Source organism: Oryzias latipes, chromosome 4 (genome assembly GCF_053564925.1).
Source record: "Oryzias latipes strain Hd-rR chromosome 4, Olatipes_Hd-rR_3.1".
In the NCBI taxonomy this organism is placed as follows: domain Eukaryota; kingdom Metazoa; phylum Chordata; class Actinopteri; order Beloniformes; family Adrianichthyidae; genus Oryzias; species Oryzias latipes.
In genome coordinates, this window is record NC_136240.1 from 27,326,470 (window position 1) to 27,350,513 (window position 24,044).

General features: G+C 40.8%; 2 protein-coding genes across 8 annotated transcripts in view; both read left to right on the forward strand.

Moving 5' to 3' along the window:
- LOC105353982 (uncharacterized) overlaps positions 1 to 24,044 on the forward strand; it is a 64,488-nt gene that overhangs the window by 13,113 nt on the left and 27,331 nt on the right. The window lies entirely within an intron of this gene.
- LOC111947384 (uncharacterized) lies at positions 11,237 to 24,039 on the forward strand. Of its 7 annotated transcripts, XM_023954438.2 has the most exons (9): positions 11,239 to 11,572; positions 11,737 to 11,785; positions 15,382 to 15,463; positions 18,034 to 18,193; positions 21,669 to 21,785; positions 22,230 to 22,501; positions 23,056 to 23,079; positions 23,167 to 23,293; positions 23,591 to 24,039. In XM_023954438.2, the coding sequence occupies exons 5-9, from the start codon at positions 21,715 to 21,717 to the stop codon at positions 23,703 to 23,705; spliced, it is 609 nt and encodes a 202-aa protein (XP_023810206.1). In that variant the 5' UTR covers positions 11,239 to 11,572; positions 11,737 to 11,785; positions 15,382 to 15,463; positions 18,034 to 18,193; positions 21,669 to 21,714; the 3' UTR covers positions 23,706 to 24,039. The 7 variants fall into 7 exon arrangements, 6 of the variants coding, with proteins under 6 accessions (XP_023810206.1, XP_078802330.1, XP_023810205.1 ...); XM_078946204.1 differs by having other exon boundaries at positions 11,239 to 11,785; XM_023954437.2 differs by lacking the exon at positions 15,382 to 15,463.

The window sequence follows — 24,044 nt, forward strand, 5'->3', positions numbered from 1 at the left end:
TAGTTGGGCTTCTTGAGGAAACATCACAGCCTGCAGAAGCTGCCTAGAAAACATCTGTAGTTGTTTGCAGACTAACAACGAATACAGCATCTAGGTTGAACACTTTACTCTGACAGCAGCATGCCACACCCTTTGTTCAACAGAAACTGTTGTGTGTTTGTTTTTTCTGCATCCACTGAACTACATGATAACAAAATCAGAGCGCTGCAGAGAGCCTGAAACCTGGTTCAGGGTCACAGTCATACTAGCTCTGCTGCCTAACATGGTTTGTGTTTGCAGAGATCCATGATGGGGATCAAAATGGTTTAAAAAAACTCAGTTTTTAAAATTGAAGTCATTTTTTTGTCTTTAAGTCAGAGGAGTGTGGCTGCTGTGGGGGTTCCTGACTGGTAAAGTTGTGAAACTGGGCCTGCTTAGATCTTCACTGCCAGCTCGTACTCCTTATATTGTATAAACGACATAGATACGCCGCTGAGTTTTTTCTTTGGGTGATTCATGAACTGTGGGAAAATTCTCACTCTGATCTACAGGTTTATGTGAGTCGGCAGCTTTGCAGATCTCCGTGTGACGATGGAATACAGTCTTCAAATCACTGGAAGAGTTTCTGGACCTGCAGCCTCAGTGGTTCTGATTCTGGAAGAGATTTTTTTTTTCTTGCGTGGCACAAAAGATGGTCGTGAGGTGGAGCTGGTTCAGCCGCTGTGGTTTCGAGTGAAGCTGCAGCACAGATGAGAAAGGCTCATTATTGAACCTGTTTGCTGCTTCTGTTCCTGTTGGAACGGCTCCCAGTGTGTCAGAGTCAGCAGTATGGGAACCTGAGGGCCTTACCTTTATCAAGCATTAAAAGCTCCATTTTTATTGAAAGTCTGTCAGAAAGTCTAACCTATTTACACAAAGAGGAGAAAATCCAGGCAATTTCTAATGTATTCTGAAATGCTTTTCCTTAAAAACATCTGTGTTACTGCAGGATTTTATTGATTTATGCCTAAAAACACGAGAAATGAGGTCTGTAATGATAGATTTGATCAAGTTTGTTAGTCAGTTGGTATTTTAAGCTGACCCTGGTGAACAGCTGTCAGGATCTCCTCTCACTGAGATGAAACAGCCGTCTGACTTTGTTGTTTCATATTTGCTCTCGATTCGTCCTGAACCCCTTCACGCCGTATGCGGCTAATTGACCTTGAACAGAAAAAAACACTTTTATTTAATTAGTGGTAAACTCAGGCATGAAGGGGTTAATGTCATGAATGACGTTTGTTGCTTTCATTCAACTTTCAAACTGTAAAGTTTGGAGCAGATCAACCAAACATGTGCTCTGTGCATAAACTTCATTACCCACAAACCTTAACAAGAAGTACTACACGTACAAATGTAAAATTTAAAATGTTGTAACTTAGTCTGAAGAAGTATTCAGTTAGCATACTTCATGTACTACATGTACATGGTCTATAGTATACCTGCTGTACTCGGGTATACTTCATAAACCTTTAGTGTGTAACTATTTGCTGAGGGAATCCACCATTTCTTAACATTTTCTGGGAGGAGGTTTTCATTTGGCTTGAGATTTTAGTTTGAAATATAACGTTAAAATTTATAAGCAGAAAGTTATTTTTAACTAAAAACCAAGTATCATCATCAAAGTGTTGATGAAGAGCTTGAAACCTCTATGGTCCTGAAAGCAGGTTCATGATCATCTGTCAATTTAAGTGTTTCTTCTGATAATCTGCATTTGACTCATAATCTCATGATCATTCAAACAAACTCCTACAAAAACAGACTTTGGGATTTCCTGAATCATTTTTTACATTCTCTCACAGTTGAAGTGTTTCTCTGATGAACATCACAGACCAAACTATTCTTTTTCTACAGAATCTGTCACTGAAAAATACGGTTTGGTTTTTTCGCCCCGCTGGGGGCTTTAGAGAGTTTCCTGAATGATCTCCTTCCTGCTCCATCAAGACTGTTGTGGTTCCTGCAGTTCTTCCGGTTCTAGAGCTGAGATGAAGAACAGAAAGATCACTTTCTACCACAATGATGAGAGTTTCAGTCTGTGAGACTATATATAAGTAAAGAGATTCTGATTTCATGAATATCCCTCACCATCAATAATAAGACTATATTTAACAACAGTAAATCTTTCACCTTTATGTCAGTTTAGCTAATGGGGAGGTTAAGACTCCAAGACAAATCCACAAAAGCCAGATTAACTTTTATTTAAAAAAACAAAACAAAAAAGATGCCGATTGATGAAACCAAGAAATGCATTTAAGGAGAACAAACAGTGAGTCAGCTGAAGACATTTTTTTTATTTAGCTCTTAACACAAATAAATTTGCAAATTTTTGATAAAATTGTTCGCTGTCTTTGTCTTAGACTGCTTGGTCCACCACAGTGTGTGTATATATATATATATATATATATGCCTATATATATATATATATACACACACACACTGTGGTGGACCAAGCAGTCTAAGACAAGCAGTCTAAGACAAAGACAGCGAACAATTTTATCAAAAATTTGCAAATTTATTTTTCAAAACGTGTAAATGTGCAAAAATGGGCCCTTAAAAAAGGGTCAAAGTAACAAAATTAACTCAAGCTTTTAATCTAACAGAGGACAACTGAACAGACAAACAAACTTACTTAAACTGACTTACCTAATGGAAAACACAAGGGAACATATATAGTGGCTGATCAGACCAACTAGACACACAAGGGAAGACTAAGACAAAATACAGCAAACAAACTAAACTAATGTCCATCCTGTGGTAAGTTAGCATACACAAATGAATGAAAATAAAGGAGATAAAAATAGAAACTAAAGTAAAGCAACACAAAATAATTTCTTGTCCACTGGGCGATGGTTTAGTCCAATTAGCTGCCTGCTGAAAACAAGGCCTCCGCTGACTGGCATGCATTGTTGTGTCATTCCAGCAGCAGATGGCAGCAACAATAGTTCCCTCAGCACTGGTAACTCAAAGCATAACATCCAATTAATGAAGCAAACTATAATAAAGTAAACTGAAACGTATTAATACATTTTTTTTCAAACCTGTGTTTGTGTTCCTTTTGAAAAAAGAAATCTAAAACTTTATGCAAAAAAAAAAAGTGAACGGATATATGTAGGGTGTGGTGCTGGAGGTTACTGCCCTGATGGGGTGGCGGCGTAGGCAGCCATCACAACACACATTTTTGCAATATAGCTTATAGATGTTTGTGCAGTCCATCAAAGTATTCTGCTTAGAGTAACTCAGAATTTACCGAAAATTGGCAATGTTTGACTTATCTCTAATTTTTTAAGTTGTATCTGGAAGTGCTTTACAGAAATGCTGACGCTATTTTAAAGTAGACTGAAACTTAACCCAACTTTAACGTAAAAACGTTTCAGTAAATAAAGCCGACAGAGGACAGCAAAGGTATTAGAAACAAGCAAAAGTTCAAATACAGTTCAATAACATCTCAGCTAAGCAGAAAAGTGCTTCCATCAGTTTGTAACATCACAGCTAAAGCAGCTTCACTCTGTTTGGTCACAATATGAGGTTCAACCAACGGATTTGATTCTGGCAAAGTCCTGAACCACAAATATGACAGAAAAGTGACTTCAAACAGTCCCTGCAGTGATTTAAAGACCTGCTCCAATGAAATTCGTGTTTTTAGTGTTCTTAACATGTTCTTGTGATCTTTGGGGTCTTTAAAATTAACTGTTATCAGTGGAAAGACTTGAGGAGTGTTGGGATCAGTTCTCCAGGTTCTGATCCAAACTCTGGCAGCACCATTCAGAATGTGCAGGCACAGTTACAGCAGTGCACCCTGGAGGAGGTGCAGCCTGGAGGAGTCAGGCACTTTTTGGTGCTGCCAAATTATGTTACGCCCCCTTTGTGTGTCTAGGGGTGCTAGGGGGGGGCATAACATAAAAAAGTAAAGGTTTTGCTACCAAGTTGACTGCAACACAAAACACCAAACGAATGTCTCCATAAAATATGACAAATTTATTTACATATAAACAAACAATCCAACAATAACTAAAAGTGAAGCTAAAAGGCTTCAGGGTGAACCCAGGCCAAAACAACAAACAAAACCCCAACTAACTGCAACATGTAATCTTACCTGCAACAAAAGAAAAGGGAAATCAAAGACAAAACACTAACCTCCCTAACCTAACAAAACATGTACTAAACAAAATGGCGGTTCACCCCTACAGCTTCACTTAAACAAAATCATAAACCAAAGGACTAAACAGAGTGGGCACAGACATAACTACAAACTACAAAGAACTACAAAGTGCAACACAAGCTAAAACAAGTGGAGAAGACATAAACAAAATGGAGAACAAAACAAAATGGAGAAGAGGGCCAAGCTGCAGTGGAGGCTATTGCTGCAAGGCACCCTTCTCACCGGCTGGAGGTCCAAGTGGTGCTTTTAAAGCTGCCTCCACCAGCTTGTCCAAATGGAGGCCACACCCTTGCCAGCACACCTGAAAATAATCACAGACATACAAACAAAGATCCACAAAAAATACAGAAGTCCCACTCTGATACAAAAATAACACACAAAACACAGAACAAACAAACAAAACAAAATCAAATACAGCCCCAGCTGTAACACCCCCCTACCCAAGATAAAACTTCTTCAAAAAGAAGTTTTTACCCTAAGTGGAGCACACAAAAAAAAAAAAAAAAAAAAAAAAAAAAGGTGGCTCTCACAGCACACCACACAAACTCAGATGGCCTCAGAAGACGAAGCACACAAACACAGGACACCACACAAAGCTAACAGGCCACACAAAACGCATTACAGAAACTCAGGACGCGTACAAGATGCACCACACAAACTTAAGGCACTACACAAGACACACCACAGAAACTCGGGACGCGTACCCCTCTGGGCACGCGACCGTCAAACTCGGGGTGCGCGCCCCACAAGACACGCACCCGTCAACTCGGGACGCGTACCCCTCTGGGCACGCGACCGTCAAACTCGGGGTGCGCACTCCGCAAGACACGCACCCGTCAACTCGGGGTGCGCGCCCCGCAAGACACGCACCCGTCAACTCGGGGTGCGCGCCCCGCAAGACACGCACCCGTCAACTCGGGGTGCGCGCCCCACAAGACACGCACCCGTCAACTCGGGGTGCGCGCCCCACAAGACACGCACCCGTCAACTCGGGGTGCGCACCCCGCAAGACACGCACCCGTCAACTCGGGATGCGCGTCCCGCAAGACACGCACCCGTCAACTCGGGATGCGCGTCCCGCAAGACACGCACCCGTCAACTCGGGGTGCGCGCCCCGCAGGACACGCACCCGTCAACTCGGGGTGCGCGCCCCGCAGGACACGCACCCGTCAACTCTAGTCACCAAAGACTAGTCACACAAAACAAACTCCAAATTAAACAAACAAAACAAATGTGTTTCAAACAAAATTCAACACAAGTTTGGTTAACAGTTTTTTTTTTCTTCAAAATGCTGGCAATGTGCTTGAAGCACTACTTAACATGTTATTGGCCCAGACCAAAGAGGCCACAATGCACTCAAGAGTGCCAATACAAATTCAAAGTGACTTAATCAAGAGCGAGGTGTTTACTCACACTGGATGGGCTTCTTGTAATTGTGCCGGAAAAATGAACCACCCATTCAGGGCTTTGAAACCACACAGAACAGCGGCATCTCGTGGCGGACTGGAAGTTTATAAACCTAGGTTTCAACTACGCTCCTTGTAACATTTCAATGTGGACAATGATGACAAAACAAATGAAAACAAATTGACAATGACTCAAAACAAAACAATGTTGTTAATGATGATTAGATAAAAAAAGCAACGTTAAATAACACATTTGATGTTTTCTGTGAGAGGTGCTTGACACTACAAAATATACATCACATGAAGAAAATAAACGCAATAAAAAAAAAAATCGCAGAAGACGGGTCTTGAACGCGAGACTTCTGGGTGCCAACCCCGTAGACTGCTCTGCTGAGCCATCACTACTAGTACTACTAAGGTCCACCAGGATACATTGATTGAACTATTTCTTTTTTTACACAATGTTCATAGTGGATTGTTTTCTTCGGAGAAATCGAGTTGAAACGATCCAGAGCCACAGTATGTTTTTTGCAAGGAACCATGTTGAAGTGCAATGAACTGACGCTGATTCCAATCTTGGGGAAACAATAGAACGTGTCGGGAAACGTTCGGGATTCATTTCGTATTTCTAGAGAATAGCGCGCCCAACTGTTCAAAACGCAAGTGACATATGAAGCGTGGTTCGACCAAACGAAGCATGTGGCGCGTCATACGACATCAACCACGTGATCTGCGCTAGTTGACACACGCCCCGAAACATTTGTGCCGAAACACTCTGTTTCATGAAGGTGAACCGAAACGTCTGTGTCAAACGGGCCATCCCTATCTCCACCTGTTTTACTGTGTTTTGCACTTTAGTGTTGTGTTAGTATTTTGTGGTTTTATGCCCACTCTGTTTAGTCTTTTGGTTTGTAGTAATGTTTAAGTGAAGCTGTAGGGATGAACTGCCATTTTCTTTCGTACCTGTTTTCTCCTGTTTTTGTTAGTTCAGGTTAGTCAGTGTTTTGTCATTGATTTCCCTTTTCTTTCATTTACAGTTAAGATTACATGTTTCAGTTAGGTGGGGTTTTGTTTGTTATTTTGGCCTTAGTTCTATGAGGTTCATATAGTTCCCCTGAAGCCTTTTTGCTTCACTTTTAGTTATTGTTGATTGTTATTTCTTAATTTGTAAATAAAATTGTTACATTTTTATGGAGACATTCTTCTGGTGTTTTTGTTAGTCAATTTGGTAGCCAAAACCTTTACTTTTTATGATGGGCTCCTCAAGGTACCCCTAGATGCAACTGGGGCGTAACAGTAGGAATAAAATATGATTCATTGATCAACTGTAACATGCCTATTCAGGACGATTGATCCTGTGAGAAATGGTGACTTTGGCACTTCTGGATAAAGATCAGAGCTTCACATTCTTATTCTCCCCATAGGAAGCATAGCCAGTTAAGTTGGGTTTACCAAAGATCTGGTACCAGAAAGATGTATCGATCTTTGTTACGTCACGCGTTAAAACTGAAAGTGCTGCAACATCCAGGGTTTGAAAACCTAAAAAATAAACAGAAAAAACAAGGTTTACGACATTTAATGAAACCAGCAGAATGAAGGTTTAATCAGAGGTAAAGAGACAGATTATGTGAGATCATTTACATATCAAGATGGTTAGAAAAGTTTTAGTAAAAGCAAATTTTCTCTTAAGTTATCCTCCCACAGAAAAGGTTTGGAGAAAGAGCCCCCCCCCCCCCCCCCCCCCCCCCCCCCCCCCCCCGTGGCTCTGTTAATTTTTTTCTTCACTTGGATTTAAGTCAAGATCTCCAAACCACTGTGTTGCTCTCTGTCCTTTGAGCATCTGCCTTCGTTCGGACATAACTGTATCATCATTTAGTCCATCATTTGCTGCACGATGTGCTATGAAAAGAGCAGTTCTGCCTCTGCATACATGGACTAATAAAACATGACAAAGTGGAGGAAATGAAAAAATAGTGGAGTTAAAGCTGACACTGTTAAACTAATTGAACAGCATTCTAATAACACTTTAGATAAATGACCATCAAATTAGAGCAACTTTTACAAGACACTAATGTAAAGTAAAACTATTGTTATGAGACTGTTATATACACTCAAAAAAAGGAAATTACCAGCCAATTAAGTTAACGAAAAAGTAACTTGTCATTTCAACCAGAAAATTTTATGTTTGTAAATCTTACGTGAATGAATCATGTCGATTGTACATAAAAATAATCCATTTAAAAGTTACTAATTTCAATAACGTTGATCCAACATGATACCATTAAATTGGATGCATTAGTAATCGCAAGGAATTGTGGGATACCATTTTCTTTGTCTATCTAGGCAGATTGGGGTCTAAGTGTGAGTTTTTGTCCATGGGTTTTATTGTCTAGCTGTTTTACTCTGTTTTAACTAGTGATTTAAACTGTTATGTTTATTTATTTTTTTGCACCATGAGTTAAAGTTTGGTAGAGGATGATGACCAACCCCCTTGTGTGGCAAACTGTTAATGTCCCAATACTTAACACAGAGTTCGCGGTAATTGAGCTCCTGTCTTGTGATGGACTTTGCTGGGAAATTCATGTCTTTGATGTGAAAATTAAAAGACCCATTGGTTGTAACATTGGAACAACATATCAATTACAGATGAATAAATAAAATTAAAGAAATAAATAGAAACTCAAGTTAAATAAACTTAATTTACTTAGGTGAGACCAATTGAAGTGATTCAATTAAATTGGATCAACTTTTTTCTTTTTAGAGTGAGCAACAATATCAATTTAAAGTTGGGTGCAACTGCTCTATTTAAATTGAATCAACTTAAATTTATTAGTTTGAACCTAAATACATTAAGTTGACCCAACCTAAATACATTAAGTTGAGCCAACATAAAAAAATTAAGTAGAAACAAAATGATTCATTTTTGTTCAAGTAACGCAATCTAATCATGTGGAAATCCTTCCCATAATTTTTTTATGTTCATTCAAAGTGAACGTTTTTTGAGTGAGCAGAAGCAACACAGCTATTACAGTCTCCACCTTCACAATCAACAGTTAAATGAAAGTGGATCTGTCACATTCCTCTAATATGCAGCAAACAGTACAATGTTTGAAGAATACGATCCATTCAGACATTTTTAACTGTCATAAATGCAAACAGATTTTATTTACTTTATTACATGTTATGAGCATTTTACTTTATTAACACAAAATAAAAATTAAGTTATTCAAAATGACTCTCATGTTTAAAAGCGTTATTAGATATGAATGTGGCCACGGGCTGCTGCTTTATGCTGCTCCACATAAGAGCCTCAGTTCTTTTACTTAACGTGTTGTGGGTTTCCGCAGGCAGCGAGCGCTGGGGGGGGGGGGGGCGGTTGAGGCTGCCGGTGCCCGCCTGTTCTTTTTTTACAGCCGGCAGCGACCCCTCCCCTCCCCTCCTTGCATAGAAACAGCTTCTCCTCTCTGCATCTTCACCTCCCTACCAGCGCTCGCACACGTGTCCACTAGGACGTCCTCTCTCTCTCTCTCTCTCTCTCTCTCTCTCTTTCTGTACAAGAACGGAGCGAAGGAGGAGCGGCGGTGCGGGGACGCCTTAACAGTTATGATGTGCTTCTGTTGCTGACCATATCATAAAGTATATTTTTATAGCGTAAAACCTCGTGTGGTTCTCGTAGCTGGATTGACTGACAGGTTTTACCTGCCCTTGTTGTACCCCCACAAATATTACACTATTTATCATGTCATACGGTACACATGTAAGAAGTCCATGATGGAAAAGTGACAAACTTAAAGTTAATTTTTTGGGTCATGTTTTGAGCGAGAGAAGAAGTTAAAGCTGTGAGGAAAACTTACCACTGATCACGACGATAATGAAGAACTTCAGCAGCAGAAGACGAGCCATGGTGTGTTGACAGACGCTGTTCCTGAAACAGACAAGCACCTCAGCATCAGCAGCTGCAACTCTGAGGTGGGCGGGAGGAGAGATCCCTCCTTTCCCACCGAAGGATGAGAGAGTTTTTTTTTTAACTCTAAACACTCACATTCAGATTGTAACAATACAAAGAAGAGAGAACAAACAAAACCGAAGGAAGAGAGAGAGGTGCCTCCTTCCTCTCTCCTCCCACCCAAGGAAGAGAGAGTTTTTTTACTGAACTTTTCAAAGAAAAAAATACAAACACCAGCAGAGGATGAACACATTACGAAATACACACTCACTAGGGGGGGGGGGGGTAAATAATATTCTCAGATGTCATCAACTTAAAGTGTTAGAACACTTAGAAAAAAATATCAGGAGCCAAATGATAGCACAGGACAGAAACTAGAATAACAACCACAAGGAAATTTGTTTGGATATTATTTTAACACCTACCGAGGATTGTAATCTTTTCAGTGAGGAATAATATAATTTAAATTTGTTAATAAAACCTGGGAAGGAGAGCTTGGAACCTAACCACTTGCAACAGTGGATATGGTATTTTATTATTTTGAACCTTTTTTCTTCAATGATTTGTGATCTTCACTGGTGTTCATGGATTACATGAAATCTTTCCACCTTTATCCACCTTTGTCATGGTAGGGAGAACACGTCAATGTAAGGGTGGGGTCATCTAAGATAGCACAAGGGTTAATGATATTTGAGAAACAATCATCTAGATTTTCCATAAACAGAAGGACATCAGAAATGCCAAAAGGGGAATGTTCAGTTTTAAATTAATCCAATTCCTTATGAAGGAAGTGTGGCACCTCTCTCCTCCGACCAAAGTGGGAGTGAGTGAGTGACCTGTGTGACCTCCAAAGGCAATGCAGCAGAAAAATGGAAATCTGCATCTCATCTACATCCTCTCCCGCCAATATGCAAATAATCATTTATTTTTCAAATATTTAACACATTAAAATGATGTAAAAATGCAAAAAGGCTTGTAAATTCTTACAGCTTACAGGACTTTTAAAAAATTACATTAAGAGTAACGGTAACTCTCACAAGGATAACATCACACATGTTTGTTTAAGGTTTAAAATGACCTATGTAAGATTTAAAAAACAAACTATAAACTCCTACAATTTAAAGTTTGAAGCCCATTGAGATGACTATTGTTGCAATATTGGGCTATAAGTAAAACTGAATTGAATTGAAAATTCTCATAGCTTACACCATAAACTTGGTTTGCTTCTCTCAGTGGAAACTAAAAATGTGCCCGTCTTGCCTTAGCATGGGCAAAGTCATCAATCATATCCTCAAGTCAAGTCATCAATCAAGTATGTTGGTTTCTCAGCTATGGTGTGGTTTATGCTTATGACTGCCACACCAGACAGCTGATCTTGAGCCATGGATGATCTTGGGAACATTTTGATTAGCTTAATCTTTTCTTTTTTTGTCCTTACAGCTAATTCTTTCCAAGTTTTCATGCAGTGGATATGATCTGGGCTACTGTCATGTCAGATGATCAAAGAACCAGCATGCCTCCAGCCTTTAAATTCAGGGTTTGTTAAACTAATTTTCTTTTTGGAAAAAAGTTTGCAGCAATAAACACAAGAGCCTATTATTTTCCCCCTGTTGTGATCTTAAAAATGTTATTGTTTAAAGGGAATTGTTGAAGGATTTGCACTTTAAGGGGACCGTGCCTCTTGGACAATAAAGTTTTTTTTAAATACAGTTTTTAAAAAAACCGACTCCACTTCCTCAAAGTTGGAGCTCTGTACGAGAACTGGTTCTATCCGGTTAGCAAGGACCGAATTCTGTTCACGAAACGATTCTGGATTGAATAATTTGATAGAATTTACATAGATACGTTTAACGTTTTTAAAGGAAGGTCTTTTGGTGAATAAAAGAAAGATGGCGCTTGGTAAAAGCAGGTTTATTCGGTGGCGTCGGTGGGGCTTCGTCTCGACTGGTTCTCTCGTGTGTGGGCCTTTGAAGTGGAACTACGGTGGAAAACCTGGAAAACGTCTTTTCTTCGACCAACGTCTGGATGGTTTGGAGCTTTTCTACAGTGAGTTAGGTCTTTTTATTTTTAGCCCCCCGCCCCCGGTGGGGCCTGTTGGGTGGAGGGACAGTCCACCCTCCCTCCGCCCCTACCGTTGCGTGCTACGTCAGTACGTGCACGCTGGTTTTTGGTTTTTCCTCTGACAGTGACAGTGACAGCAGTCTCCTTAGGTCCCAACTGCACAGATTTCTTGAAGGCTTCAGAAAGAAAACAGCAAAAGTAAGTTTGAAAACAAAAAAACGGATTTTGTTCAAAATGATCATAAACTTATTTATTAGGGATTTTAAATACGCTTTTGCCAAATTTATACTTTGGAGGTAATAACTTTTCATCATCAGCCTATCAACCTAAGCATAAGAGTCTTATGTTTTTGTCTTTGAATTTTCTTTGGCTTGCCTCGACTAACTGGTAAATAGGCCTGGGCGAAAAATTGATTGAATTAATTAATTCGAATTTTTTTGTCACGGGCAAATTAAAAATAATTAAATCGAGTTTTTGTGTAATGGCGTATTTTATGCTCCCTTGAGCTTCCGTAGCGTTAGTTTCAGACGGCGGTATGGCCAGCGACAAACAACAACATCGTAGTACACACAAAACAGCTAGTGACTGCATGGCTACCTGAGAGTGGGAAGTTTGTTCCCAAGAAAGGAACATCCTCTGTTGTTTGGAACTGGTCTGGGTTTACTGCCACAGGCGTGGAGGAAGGGACCCCACGCTGCAACATTTGCCTAAAGCTCATCACAGTCAAAGGCAGCAGCACCACAAACCTATTCCAACACCTGGGGGAAACCTTTTTATGACATGTTATGTTAACTCCGTTAACTCCAAGCGTGAACGCGCGCCCCGAACGCACTTGTGGACGCTCTCACTCAATCTCGCGTGGCACGCGCTCCTTCCATCGCAACGTGCTGACACACAAACACATACTCATTCTACAACACCTATACAGTTGGCTCATTAGTTAAATAGTAGTTAGTTGTTACTGTCATTTGTTTATAAAGAATACTGCGTTGTAATTATTACTTATAGTTTATTCCGGTATTCATTTGCGACGCGGGCGGCGACGCGGGCGGCGGCGCGCGCGGGGTGGGGGGTGGGGGGGTGGAGTGTTGACCGTGACTCCTGCTGCTTCATCAGCGCGGTGATCAAGAACCCCACACCGTCACAGCTCTAGTTTATATTTTGTGGGACACTGCTGTGTGCTGATAGTCTATTATGGCTACGTTCACACTGCAGGGCTTAATGCTCTTATTTTGCTAGACCGTTCACATTTCCAAGTAAATCCGAACTTTTGTGATCTCCGGTGTGACCGTGACACGACCCAAACGAGACCGGCATGCGCAGAAGCCAGAAGAATACTCAACGGTGAACGACGTCACTTGTTTGTGGAGCCAACGTTAACAATGGATGTCAACAACAGTGTTGTCAAAAGCGGAGCTCTTTTTGTAATATTAAATTTATTTTCACGAAGGAGCAGCACAATTACAATCTTCTCATTTTAAGAAGGCATTGGAGTCGGGATCGTCTGTACCCACTGTTGTGGAAGAGGAATGTGTATGTGTTGGGGCCGCGCCCCCGCATGTGTGTGTGTGCAAGCGCGTGCCGCGATAGAGAATGGGGGGGGGGGGGGGGCAGTGTGGGCGCGCATTCATGTTGTGTGTTACGGAGGACGGTAATAAAAGAAGGTTTCCCCCAAAATAAATGCTATGGACTCTTTATTAACCCGTTCTGGAGAATCTAAGGATCAGAACAGGGAGGAGGAGGAGGATCGCCTCGGGTCCCCGCGATTGAGCACGGTCAAAGGGGAGAAAGAAAAAAAAGTTATCGCGGGAAAGGTTCAACACCACGCTCTGCCATTTAGCTGGAATTTTTTTCAAAAACCGTCCAGTTGCGATCAGAGCCCTGGAGTTTGGCTTGAAAAGAGCAATCAGCCCAAATATTAATCCAATCTGTGACCTCCCTTCCCTTCCACTGACTGGTCTCAGCAGCATTGTCCACCATGGTTGATGTTTACGTTCTCGTTCCCGCCTACTTCAACGCAAAATGATGACGTTTGTTGCGTGTCGATGACGTACAGTTCGGAATCAAGTCGCCTGGCCGGTCAGACGGCGGTCGCAATTGAAAAGAACGGCTACAATTCGGAATCAGGACGGCAAATCCACGGGGCCTGGGTCGCAATTGAAAAGATCGGATCTGTGTCATTCAGGCTACGTTCACACTGCAGGGCTTAATGCTCAATTCGGATTTTTTGAAAAAATCCGAATTGTTTGCTAGACCGTTCACATTTCCAAGTAAATCCGAACTTTTGTGATCTCCAGTGTGACCGTGACACGACCCAAACGAGACCCGCATGCGCAGAAGCCAGAAGAATACTCAACGGTGAACGACGTCACTTGTTTGTGGAGCCAACGTTAACAATGGATGTCAACAACAGTGTTGTCAAAAGCAGAGCTCTTTTTGTAATATTAAATTTATTTTCACGAAGGAGCAGCACAATTACAATCTACTCATTTTAAGAAGGCAATGGAGTCTGGATCGTCTGTACCCACTGTTGTGGAATGGAAATGTGTTTGTGTTGGAGCCGCTCGCCCGCGTGTGTGCAAGCAGAATGGGGGGGGGGGGGGGGGGCAGTGTGTGCGCGCATTCATGTTGTGTGTTACGGAGGACGGTAATAAAAGAAGGTTTCCCCCAAAATAAATGCTATGGACTCTTTATTAACCCGTTCTGGAGAATCTAAGGATCAGAACAGGGAGGAGGAGGAGGATCGCCTCGGGTCCCCCGCGCTTGAGCACGGTCAAAGGGGAGAAAGAAAAAAAAGTTATCGCGGGAAAGGTTCAACACCACGCTCTGCCATTTATCTGGAAATTTTTTCAAAAACCGCCCAGTTGCAATAAGAGCCCTGGAGTTTGGCCTGAAAAGAGCGATCACCCCAAATATTAATCCATTCGGGGATCTCGCTTCCCTTCCACTGACTGATCTCAGCAGCATCGTCCACCATGGTTGATGTTTACGTTCTCGTTCCTGCCTACTTTAACGCAAAATGATGACGTTTGTTGCGTGTCGATGACGTACAGTTCGGAATCAAGTCGCCTGGCCGGTCAGACGGCGGTCGCAATTGAAAAGAACGGCTACAATTCGGAATCAGGCCGGCAAACCCACGGGGCCTGGGTCGCAATTGAAAAGATCGGATCTGTGTCATTCAGACTGTCATGAAAAGATCGGAATTGGGCCGTTTCAGCTTAGGGGCAAAAAATTCGGAATTGGGTCGTTTCAGCCTGCAGTGTGAACGTAGCCTCAGACTGTCATGAAAAGATCGGAATTGGGCCGCTTAGGGGCAAAAAATTCGGAATTGGGTCGTTTCAGCCTGCAGTGTGAACGTAGCCTAACGGCTTCACCCCGGCAGCACATCCAGAAGCTGCTGCTCGAGTCCTGACTAGAACCAGGAAGTACCATCCTCTACCGTGCTAATGTAACCGGCAGGTATGCCTGTGACAGGTGCATGCCTGCTTGATTGGGGATGTAGTTCAGCTGTGTCTGCCCCTTTATAAGGAACAGGGAGTGAGTTGACAGACAGTGGCTGCCTGCATGGTGGGTATGTATGGCTGAAGCTCCTCTTGTTGGAGAATGTAGATCACCTTTTACTCATTTTTTTTTCAGCTCTTTTAACTAGATGCTGTAAGCGGCTGGACGTGTTGCACATGTCATGAGCCAATGCGTGTTCTTTACCCACCCTTTTTTATACATTTTAATGTGTTTTTAGAGTGGTGCTGTATTTATTGTGTGGTTGACTCTGATTTCTTTTTATTGTTGCATAGGTCTGAGTCGGGCGCCGGTGCGTGTGGTGTTGGTTAGGGGGGCCCCTTGTGGCAGCGTCGTCCTCACTCCAGTTCCCTCACTGTATTTGTTTATTTCCCTTTTAGTGTGTAGTGGAAGTTTCTTTTGCACGTTTTTCTTATTGTGTGTGTGTGTGGATTTGCTTTCAGCACGGAGTGGAGTGAGGTTGCGCTGCCGCGTACTGGTTTAGTCCACGGCCTCTCTCTTCCCTCCCCCCCCCTGCACGGCGGTCGGCTTGGCCTTCCTGTTTTTATTCCTGCTCTCCCTTTTATTTTATGTGTACTGCTAATCGGAGTAAAACTGCACTTTTAGATTTTAATTAAATTAAATTTTTATAAGCTTTTATTGTCTCAGCCATTTTTGTTTTGGTGGCTCCACTCTGCACTGACGGTATCTTGGTCACACTAAGGTTCAAATCTAGACTCAAACATGCCTTTATCCGTATATATAAATCATTTATCCGTCTATAAACCTGAAGGGTCCCTATCCACACAGATTTTAATATTCTATTCGCTTTCCTTTTTTTTAAAGTACATTTTATTATGATTTTGTACGTTTGTACTCTTTGCATTGTGATTGTAATGCGAAGCACTTTGAATTACTTTCTATACGACTTGTGCTATAAAAATAAACTTGCCTTGCTCCTTTGTATGACGGATATTAGGAAAAAAAAAAAAGGAGAATAAAATGTCGTAATTTTTTTTTTTTTTTTGGTGGCCCTTAAACTCCGTACCTTTGGAACCTAGGGCCTAAATTCTGTTTTTGTCTAATTCTGAATGTACCTCTGTATTTTCAATTTGAAAGGCTGCTTGCTTACCTGAAATCATACTGGTGTTATGTCATTTTTCCATGTTGCGTTCCCTCACTAGACCTTAAATCATACAAAAATAAAAAAATATTCCATCTTGAAATGTTTAATTTTGCTGTGGAAACCTCAAAAGTTCAATCCATCATTTTTACAACGTAGAAACCATAGGTATCAGGCAGCCACTTCCCGATTCTGGGACGTATCAGAATCTCTCTGCATCAGAATAAATAGTCAAGTTTAGACAATTTTTATTCAGAGGAGCTTTTAGCTGGCACGTTTATTTTTTTACATTTTTTTAGCTGTCTTTTATTTGTGATTTACTATACTGTTGGAGCATGTTTTAATGTGTTTGCCTGTTATCTTTGGTTTAGTCTTGTTTTAACTTTGTGAAACACTTTGAGTCGGTCTCTGTGTGAAAGGTCCTAAAAAGATTTACTTACTTATTCACATAATTGTTTAGAGGATTTTCATAATATTGCTAATGCAATGTTCATTCATTATTTATTTTGTATTCAAATTGTCAACTATGTCTAAAAGAAAATCAGTAAACTGAACTTCAGTCACATTTTCTTCAGTTAGAAACAACAGTTTCTGGTGACATGAGCACTTATGGTTTGTTTTGTTGATATACTATAACCTAACAATATCCTGCAGTTTAAGAGAGACAAATAGCCTGAACTGTATTTTTACTATGCAGGGTTCCCTGGTTTATTGCAGGAGTTATGTTCTAAAGATAATTCATGACAGCTTGTAGCTCTTGAGGACCAGGATTGTTCTACATGAACCTTAAAAGTCCAGCTTCCCTAAAAAACAGAGTCTGGTGATAAAGTGACTTGAATGAATGAGAATTAGAATCATGGTAATAGTTATTACACGTGGCCACTGGGTGTCAGATTATCCTCTTTTCTACAAACCTCTGCAAGTGTTTGCATTTTCAAATGATCCGTGTTTTGGAATCTGGGCTGAAATTTGACTCCACTGTTTCCTTTCAGAGGTCTAGATGTGCATCGGTTCATTTGTATTTTGAACTGTTAATAAAAAAAAACCAATGGATTAACTTAAAGTTTGAAAAGGACTTTGGATGAAGCTTAACAATTTATCAAGTCCAGGGCCAATTTTTTTTTAAATTCAGCCCCATCTTAGATTTATGCAAGCAGAATTTTTACAAAGTTACAAGAAATAGTAAGAAATAGTACAAATGAAAACATAAATCTTTTTGAGTCCCTTATGTCAAATTATTATTTCAGCTTTTATTGCTTAGAATCTAATTATGTATAGCTTTATAATTTTAATGTCTTCCTTGCATCTATTCCACAGCTGAACCCCTCTAGTTTGGATACAGTGAAGTTTAGCATTTGTTGTCTTTTAATGGTCATCAAAGATGCTGCATGTTGAACCAACTGTCCTCCATTGCTGCTGTGCAAAAGTCCTCTGTACCTGGAAAAGAACAAAATCAGTTTTTTAACCTCTTGCCTGAGTCTGTTTATGACTAACATTTACTTTTTCACACCTCAGTCGGTGTCAGAGTCACAGAGTTTCACTCCCATCTACACAGAGTGGAAGTGTTTCTGTAAATAACAGTAACATGTTACGTCTGATCTTTATTACAGCTTAAGAATCACTGCAACTGTTTACTATGCAGGTTTCTACATTTATGCAAGACATTTGTAAAAGTTTTATCTGATAAAAGGGTCTTAAGATGCCATGTAATTCATTCATTTCAATCACAGACTAAATCTATACATTCTCTTAGGTTTATCACAAAAACAAAGAAGTTTGATTTAACCCATTCAAAGTTGACTCATTTTTGCTCTTATTGTCACAGGTCCTGCTCTTTCAGTTCTGGATCACCGTCAGACTTCCTCCATCTTGCTGCTGTTTTGCTTTAGCTGGGTGTGTCTCGTGATTAAAGACATACTCTTCTTGAAGAGAACCTTTGCTGTTCCCGCTGAACCGGACTAAAACGTCAACTCAACTGTTCTTTGGTAAGTTTACGGCACACACGTATTTGAATTGAATTTACATAAATGCTTAGTCAGCACAGCTACATCAACACATCATTCAACACACATGGCTTTAGAGACTTCACCTGAAGACTTTACAAAGGTTGAGGATGGACTAAATCAGCTGTGAATGAGGAGATAAGCTGTGATAACATGCTGATCATGGACGGAAACGCTGGTTAATGGTTCAACTCTTTAACTAGACGAGTGTGTTTACATCATGCTGATAAGCCAATGAGTGAGATGATGGGATGTTTGATCATTCCAGTCTCTTCACACATTAGTGGAAGAGTTACACATCACTGTCCTCACTGATGTGAATTCTCTTCACACAGATCAAGTTACAGGCCAGTCCTCCACTTTAACCCCTTCAGTCTTTCTGCAGCCTTTTACTGTCTGACTTACAGACACTCTGCTTGGGTGAAACATGTGAACGTGTGTCTGCTTCAGCCGTAGCTTCAACTGTAGTTACAAATCTTTTCTCAGACTTTCAAAATCCGCTAAAATGTATCAACTTTACTGCTGCTAAATAATTGGAGCTTTATGAGTCTACATATCTACACATGATCTTCACAGTATTTGTTCACTGTCCTCACATAAAGTCATGGATGGCAGAAAACGGCTCAATCAGGACATAATAGAAGTTTTAGTCTTCAGGACAGATGAAGTACGCCCACATTTCTCACAGACTTTCTGACCCTAAGACAAATGGGATCCCTCATATTAGAAATGTTGTTAAGACGGCATTATTTTCTTCCCAGAAATACTGTTCCTCTTTCTCATCACCACAGAGGTGCGGATACATGCTTTTAATTTCAGGAGGTTAGATTATTGTAATCCCCTGCTTTGTGGTTCACCCAAAGATCTTTTTGTTTTTCTACACCTATTAAAACTCTGCGGAAAGACGGTAAAGACACTTGGTGGTGGGATGAGGAATGCGTCCAGAGGAAGAGGTTGGCTAAAAGGAAGTGGGATATAGAAAGGACTGAGGAAGGTAGACAGGAGTACAAGGAAGCGCAGCGTAGAGTGAAGAGAGAGGTGGCAAAGGCCAAACAGGTAGCTTACGATGAGCTATATGACAGGTTAGACAGAAAAAAAGGAGAGAAGGACTTGTACAGGCTAGCCAGACAGAGAGACAGAGATGGGAAGGACGTAGAAGTGGACTGTAGAAGTGGACGCAGAACTGCAGCAACTATAGAGGAATAAAGTTGATGAGCCACACAATGAAGCTGTGGGAAAGAGTAGTGGAAGCCAGGCTTAGGAAGAAGGTGGAGATCTGTGAGCAGCAGTATGGTTTCATGCCCCGTAAGAGCACCACTGATGCCATTTTTGCTTTGAGAATGTTGATGGAAAAGTACAGAGAAGGTCAGAAGGAGCTGCATTGTGTGTTTGTGGATTTAGAGAAGGCGTATGACAGGATGCCGAGGGAGGAGCTGTGGTACTGTATGAGGTCGTCGGGAATGACAGAGAAGTATGTCAGAGTAGTTCAGGACATGTATGAGAGAAGTATGACGGTGGTGAGATGTGCTGTAGGTCAGACAGAGGAGTTCAAGGTGGAAGTGGGACTACACCAAGGATCAGCTTTGAGTCCTTTTTTGTTTGCTATGCTGATGGACAGGCTGACAGACGAGGTAAGACAGGAATCTCCCTGGACAATGATGTTTGCAGATGACATTGTAATTTGCAGTGAGAGTAGAGAGCAGGTGGAGGAACAGCTAGAGAGGTGGAGGTTTGCTCTGGAAAGAAGAGGTATGAAGGTCAGTCGTAGTAAGACAGAATACATGTGTCTGAACGAGAGGGATCAAGGTAGAAGCGTTAGGTTACAGGGGACTGAGGTGAAGAAGGTGCAGGAGTTTAAGTACTTGGGGTCAACAGTTCAGTGTGATGGGGAGTGTGGAAAAGAGGTGAAGAGGCGAGTGCAGGCAGGTTGGAGCGGGTGGAGGAAAGTGTCAGGAGTGTTGTGTGACAGAAGAGTGCCAGCAAGACTCAAAGGAAAGGCGTACAAGACAGTGGTGAGACCAGCTCTGCTCTATGGGTTAGAGACGGTAGCAGTGAGACAGAGACAAGAGGCTGAGATGGAGGTAGCGGAGATGAAGATGTTGAGGTTCTCCTTAGGAGTGACCAGGTTAGACAGGATAAGGAACGAGTACATCAGAGGGACGGCTCATGTTGCCTGTGTTAGCGACAAAGTCAGAGAAGCCAGACTGAGATGGTTTGGACATGTTCAGAGGAGGGATAGTGGATATATTGGTAGAAGGATGTTGGAGATGGAGCTGCCTGGCAGGAGGGCAAGAGGACGGCCAAAGAGGAGATACATGGATGTCTTAACAGAGGACATGAAGTTGGCTAATGTTAGGGTAGAAGATGTTCATGATAGAGTGAAGTGGGAAAGGATGATTCGCTGTGGCGACCCCTGATGGGAAAAGCCGAAAGAGAAAGAAGAATTAAAACTCTGCGGCATGAGTTCTGACGAGGACATGGGGGCAGGAACTAGGGATGTCCCGATCTGAAGTCCTTTCATTTTGAGTATTTGCCAATACTACGTCCTAATCTGATAATTTTGAGAAACATTGTTTTCAAATAACAAAAACAATAAAAATACAATACAATAAATAAATAAACACAATAAAAATTGTAACAAAAATTCAATTCATGTCACAATTTGTTGCAGATATGATTCATAGTCGTTATCGGTTCAATTTGAACAATTTGACTCATTGACCTGAAATCTAGGACAATTTTAAAACTTCAATCAATATGACGCATTGATAAATATCTGGATACTGTGTGTACAAACACACAAGTGAACAAGAATTCATGTCAAATCTATTCACATTTTAGTTTCCTGTTGATTTTCCACATCAAAATAATTTATATTATTAGAACATTCTAGCACTCTGTACGGTCTCATCTTTGCTAAATTGTAACTGTTTCCACACATTGGGCTGTAATGATGAACTGATCATTTTTGCTGTCATCACTAAACAGAGGACCTCATTTTAGGAAACATAAAAGCTATAAAATAATGCGACTATGTTTGCTTACAAATGTATATTAAAATACGTAATTGAATGCATAGAAATGGGTTGTCCATCTATATATTACTAAATATTTTGAAATATATCGTCAAGTTTCTCAAATATTGAAATATATTTCTTAATGCATGGTATTTGTTTTTCATTGTAAAGCGCTTTGAGTTGCTGAAAGTGTGAGAATAAAGGCAGAAAAGAATATGAATAAGGTTTTATTAGTCTGCAGTTCTTTGAGTCCTCCAAGTAAAAACATGCAGCAGATAAATTATTTTAATAAAATAAATTAATGAGCAAATATACTTATGTCATCAGGTCAAGCAGTGGGAAATGGTTCCCGTTTCCTAAATTTATTTCATGTAAATGGATAGAGACTTTTAAAGATCAGACTTTTTTTAATTTGAACAATTCTCTCATTTATTCTACAGCTGAATATATTTTGGGATCATAAAATCTCAGTGGAGGAAACTGAAGATGTGGAGGACGATGTTTTTCCTGCTGGCAGCTTTTCTCTGCTTCTCTACAGTAAACGGATCGTCTCTCAGGTTTGAATCCAGAATCTTCTTCACTCTCACCTTCAGGTTAACTACTGTGTTTTTGTCCCATGTCGGCTACAAATACGTCACTGACACGATTAAGATGAGCTGAAATCAGAATTTCCTTTATTGCCATTTTATATAAAACCAAATTTTTAGACTTTCAGGCGTTTCAAGATTATATTTACATTTATATGGTATATTTTTGGGTGATTTTGTCTGGGGTTTTTTTCATAAAAGGTGCTTTCCAATGAACTGGATTATTACTATACAGTTCTTAGTGACGTAATGAATGACGGAGGTCCCAGAGATCAAAGTTCATAAAGTTTTTTTAACTTCTTTAGCAGACAGACGAGAAAAGAACATGTCTGGCTTAGTTTTTTTTACTGCATCTTGTTTTCAATCAATCAATTCACCTGATCACTGGGAAAATTTATTTTCATTTTATTGCAGAATACCTGACTACTGGACTTGTTACAAATCAACTGACCCAGCCGCCCTGAATGCCTCGCTGCTGTACGACGATCATTCAGCCAGCGGGGAGCTCTGGAAACGAGACGACCTACAGAAACCTCTCCCCCCTTGCTCTGATATCATAGATGCTTTGTTCAATGGCCCATGTGAGGTCTGCAGAGGCGAGCAGGTCTTTGCTGTTTGTCGAAACCTGTCTGAAAGTGTGGATCTGCGGATGGAGGGTTCATCAAACATCCAGATTTCCAGATGTGGTGAGCCAACAGCTGGGTGATGAACTCACCTTTTTCAGTTTCTCATGTTTGAATGGAATGACTGCAGTTCAGGTGTTGCTGAAGCAGGAGTGGTGACTAGTGAGGCTCTCAGAGGTCAAACCATGACCTTGTAAACTGTAAACAAGCTGGGAGGCATTGGGTCCCATTTTTAAAGTCTTTGCAATGACCCTAACTGTCAGTCTCAGTGCAGACACTCTTCCACTAGACCACTGAGCAGGAAGTAGAAGAGCAGATCCCCCTCCCCTCAAAGAAAGAACAGTCAGACAGGAAGTGAACAAACTGAGGCTTCCAACAGGAAAACCTGATGAGACACAAAGAGTCACTTGAACATAAAGTAACAGAAACTTTCTGCTTGGCAGCAAAGCTTTGACACTAAAGACCTTTAAGGCAAAGCGGTGTGACGCCGTTCTCATGAAGGAATTCTGGTTTAGATACCAGAAGCTGCTCCTCCAAGACAAACCAGCAGTAACTGACATTTTACTCTTTAACATGAAGAACGGGACTCCAACTGTTTGTTTTGTTGTTTTTTGCAGAGTGTGATCAGCTGATCCAGAAAGGTAAACCTCACTGACTCTGATCTGCATTTCTCTCCATTTTTGATGTTTTTGTTAGGATCAACTCTCCCTCTTTTTGTTCACTTTCAGCTGAAACTCCAACCGCTGCTCCGACTGCTGCTCCGACTGCTGATCCGACTACTGCTTTGACTGCTGTCTCCATCATCATCATCATTTCTTTAATAGTTGGCTTAGCAGTTTACTTCAAAAACTGCAGGTGAGTAAAATGAGTTGTCTGGGTTGATGGTTCGGCCTATTTCATTCAAAAAACGTCTGATCAAGGATCTTCCTCCAGAAAACACAATCAGTATTCACATTCTCTGCTCCGTCTGTGGTCCTTCATCCACTGGACTTCCACACTAAACTGAACTGAAGGTTTTTTTTTGTTTTTTTTTCTCGAAAAAAAGAAATGTGTCAACCTTCTTTATGGGAGCACAGCTTAAAGATTAAACAAAGAATGAAACAGAAAACATCTAAACGTCACTGAAGTCGACTTCAATCTTTGTGTTTTTAGGAAAAGACGATCAGAAAACAAACAAGACCCAGAAGCTGCTGCCATGAAACCTCTGAACGGTGGACAGCCCACAGATGTGATGACAGTGGATGAAATCCCAAATGGACGTGGTTGATGACTACTGTTTGAGGGATCTGTTGGGTTTCACACTTCACACCTCTTAAAAGTCTTTGAGTGTTATTTTCCCCCCGTTAAATTAAAAAACACCTTTGACTCTCTGTCGTGTTCGACAGCTCAGAAAAAGCTCCTCCTTTATAGAGATTAAATTTGTACTCAAAGTGAAAAGAATTTGTTTGGTGGTGAGCAACCCATTAGGTCAATCAAAGACTGAGTGAACACGTCTAAAGATTCACTCCAAACAAAAACCTGCTTTGTGTTTTTAACATGTTCTTGTAGCTTTTTTCTCATGATGGACAACATAAATAAAGAGAATAAAGATATGAACTGCATTTGA

Excerpts from the sequence above, each read along its gene's own strand:
- LOC111947384 (XM_078946204.1), top strand. The coding sequence starts at position 21,715 with ATGTGGAGGACGATGTTTTTCCTGCTGGCAGCTTTTCTCTGCTTCTCT. Across the intron at positions 23,080-23,166 it reads TGATCAGCTGATCCAGAAAG|CTGAAACTCCAACCGCTGCT; the intron begins GTAAACCTCACT and ends GTTCACTTTCAG. Across the intron at positions 23,294-23,590 it reads GTTTACTTCAAAAACTGCAG|GAAAAGACGATCAGAAAACA; the intron begins GTGAGTAAAATG and ends TTGTGTTTTTAG.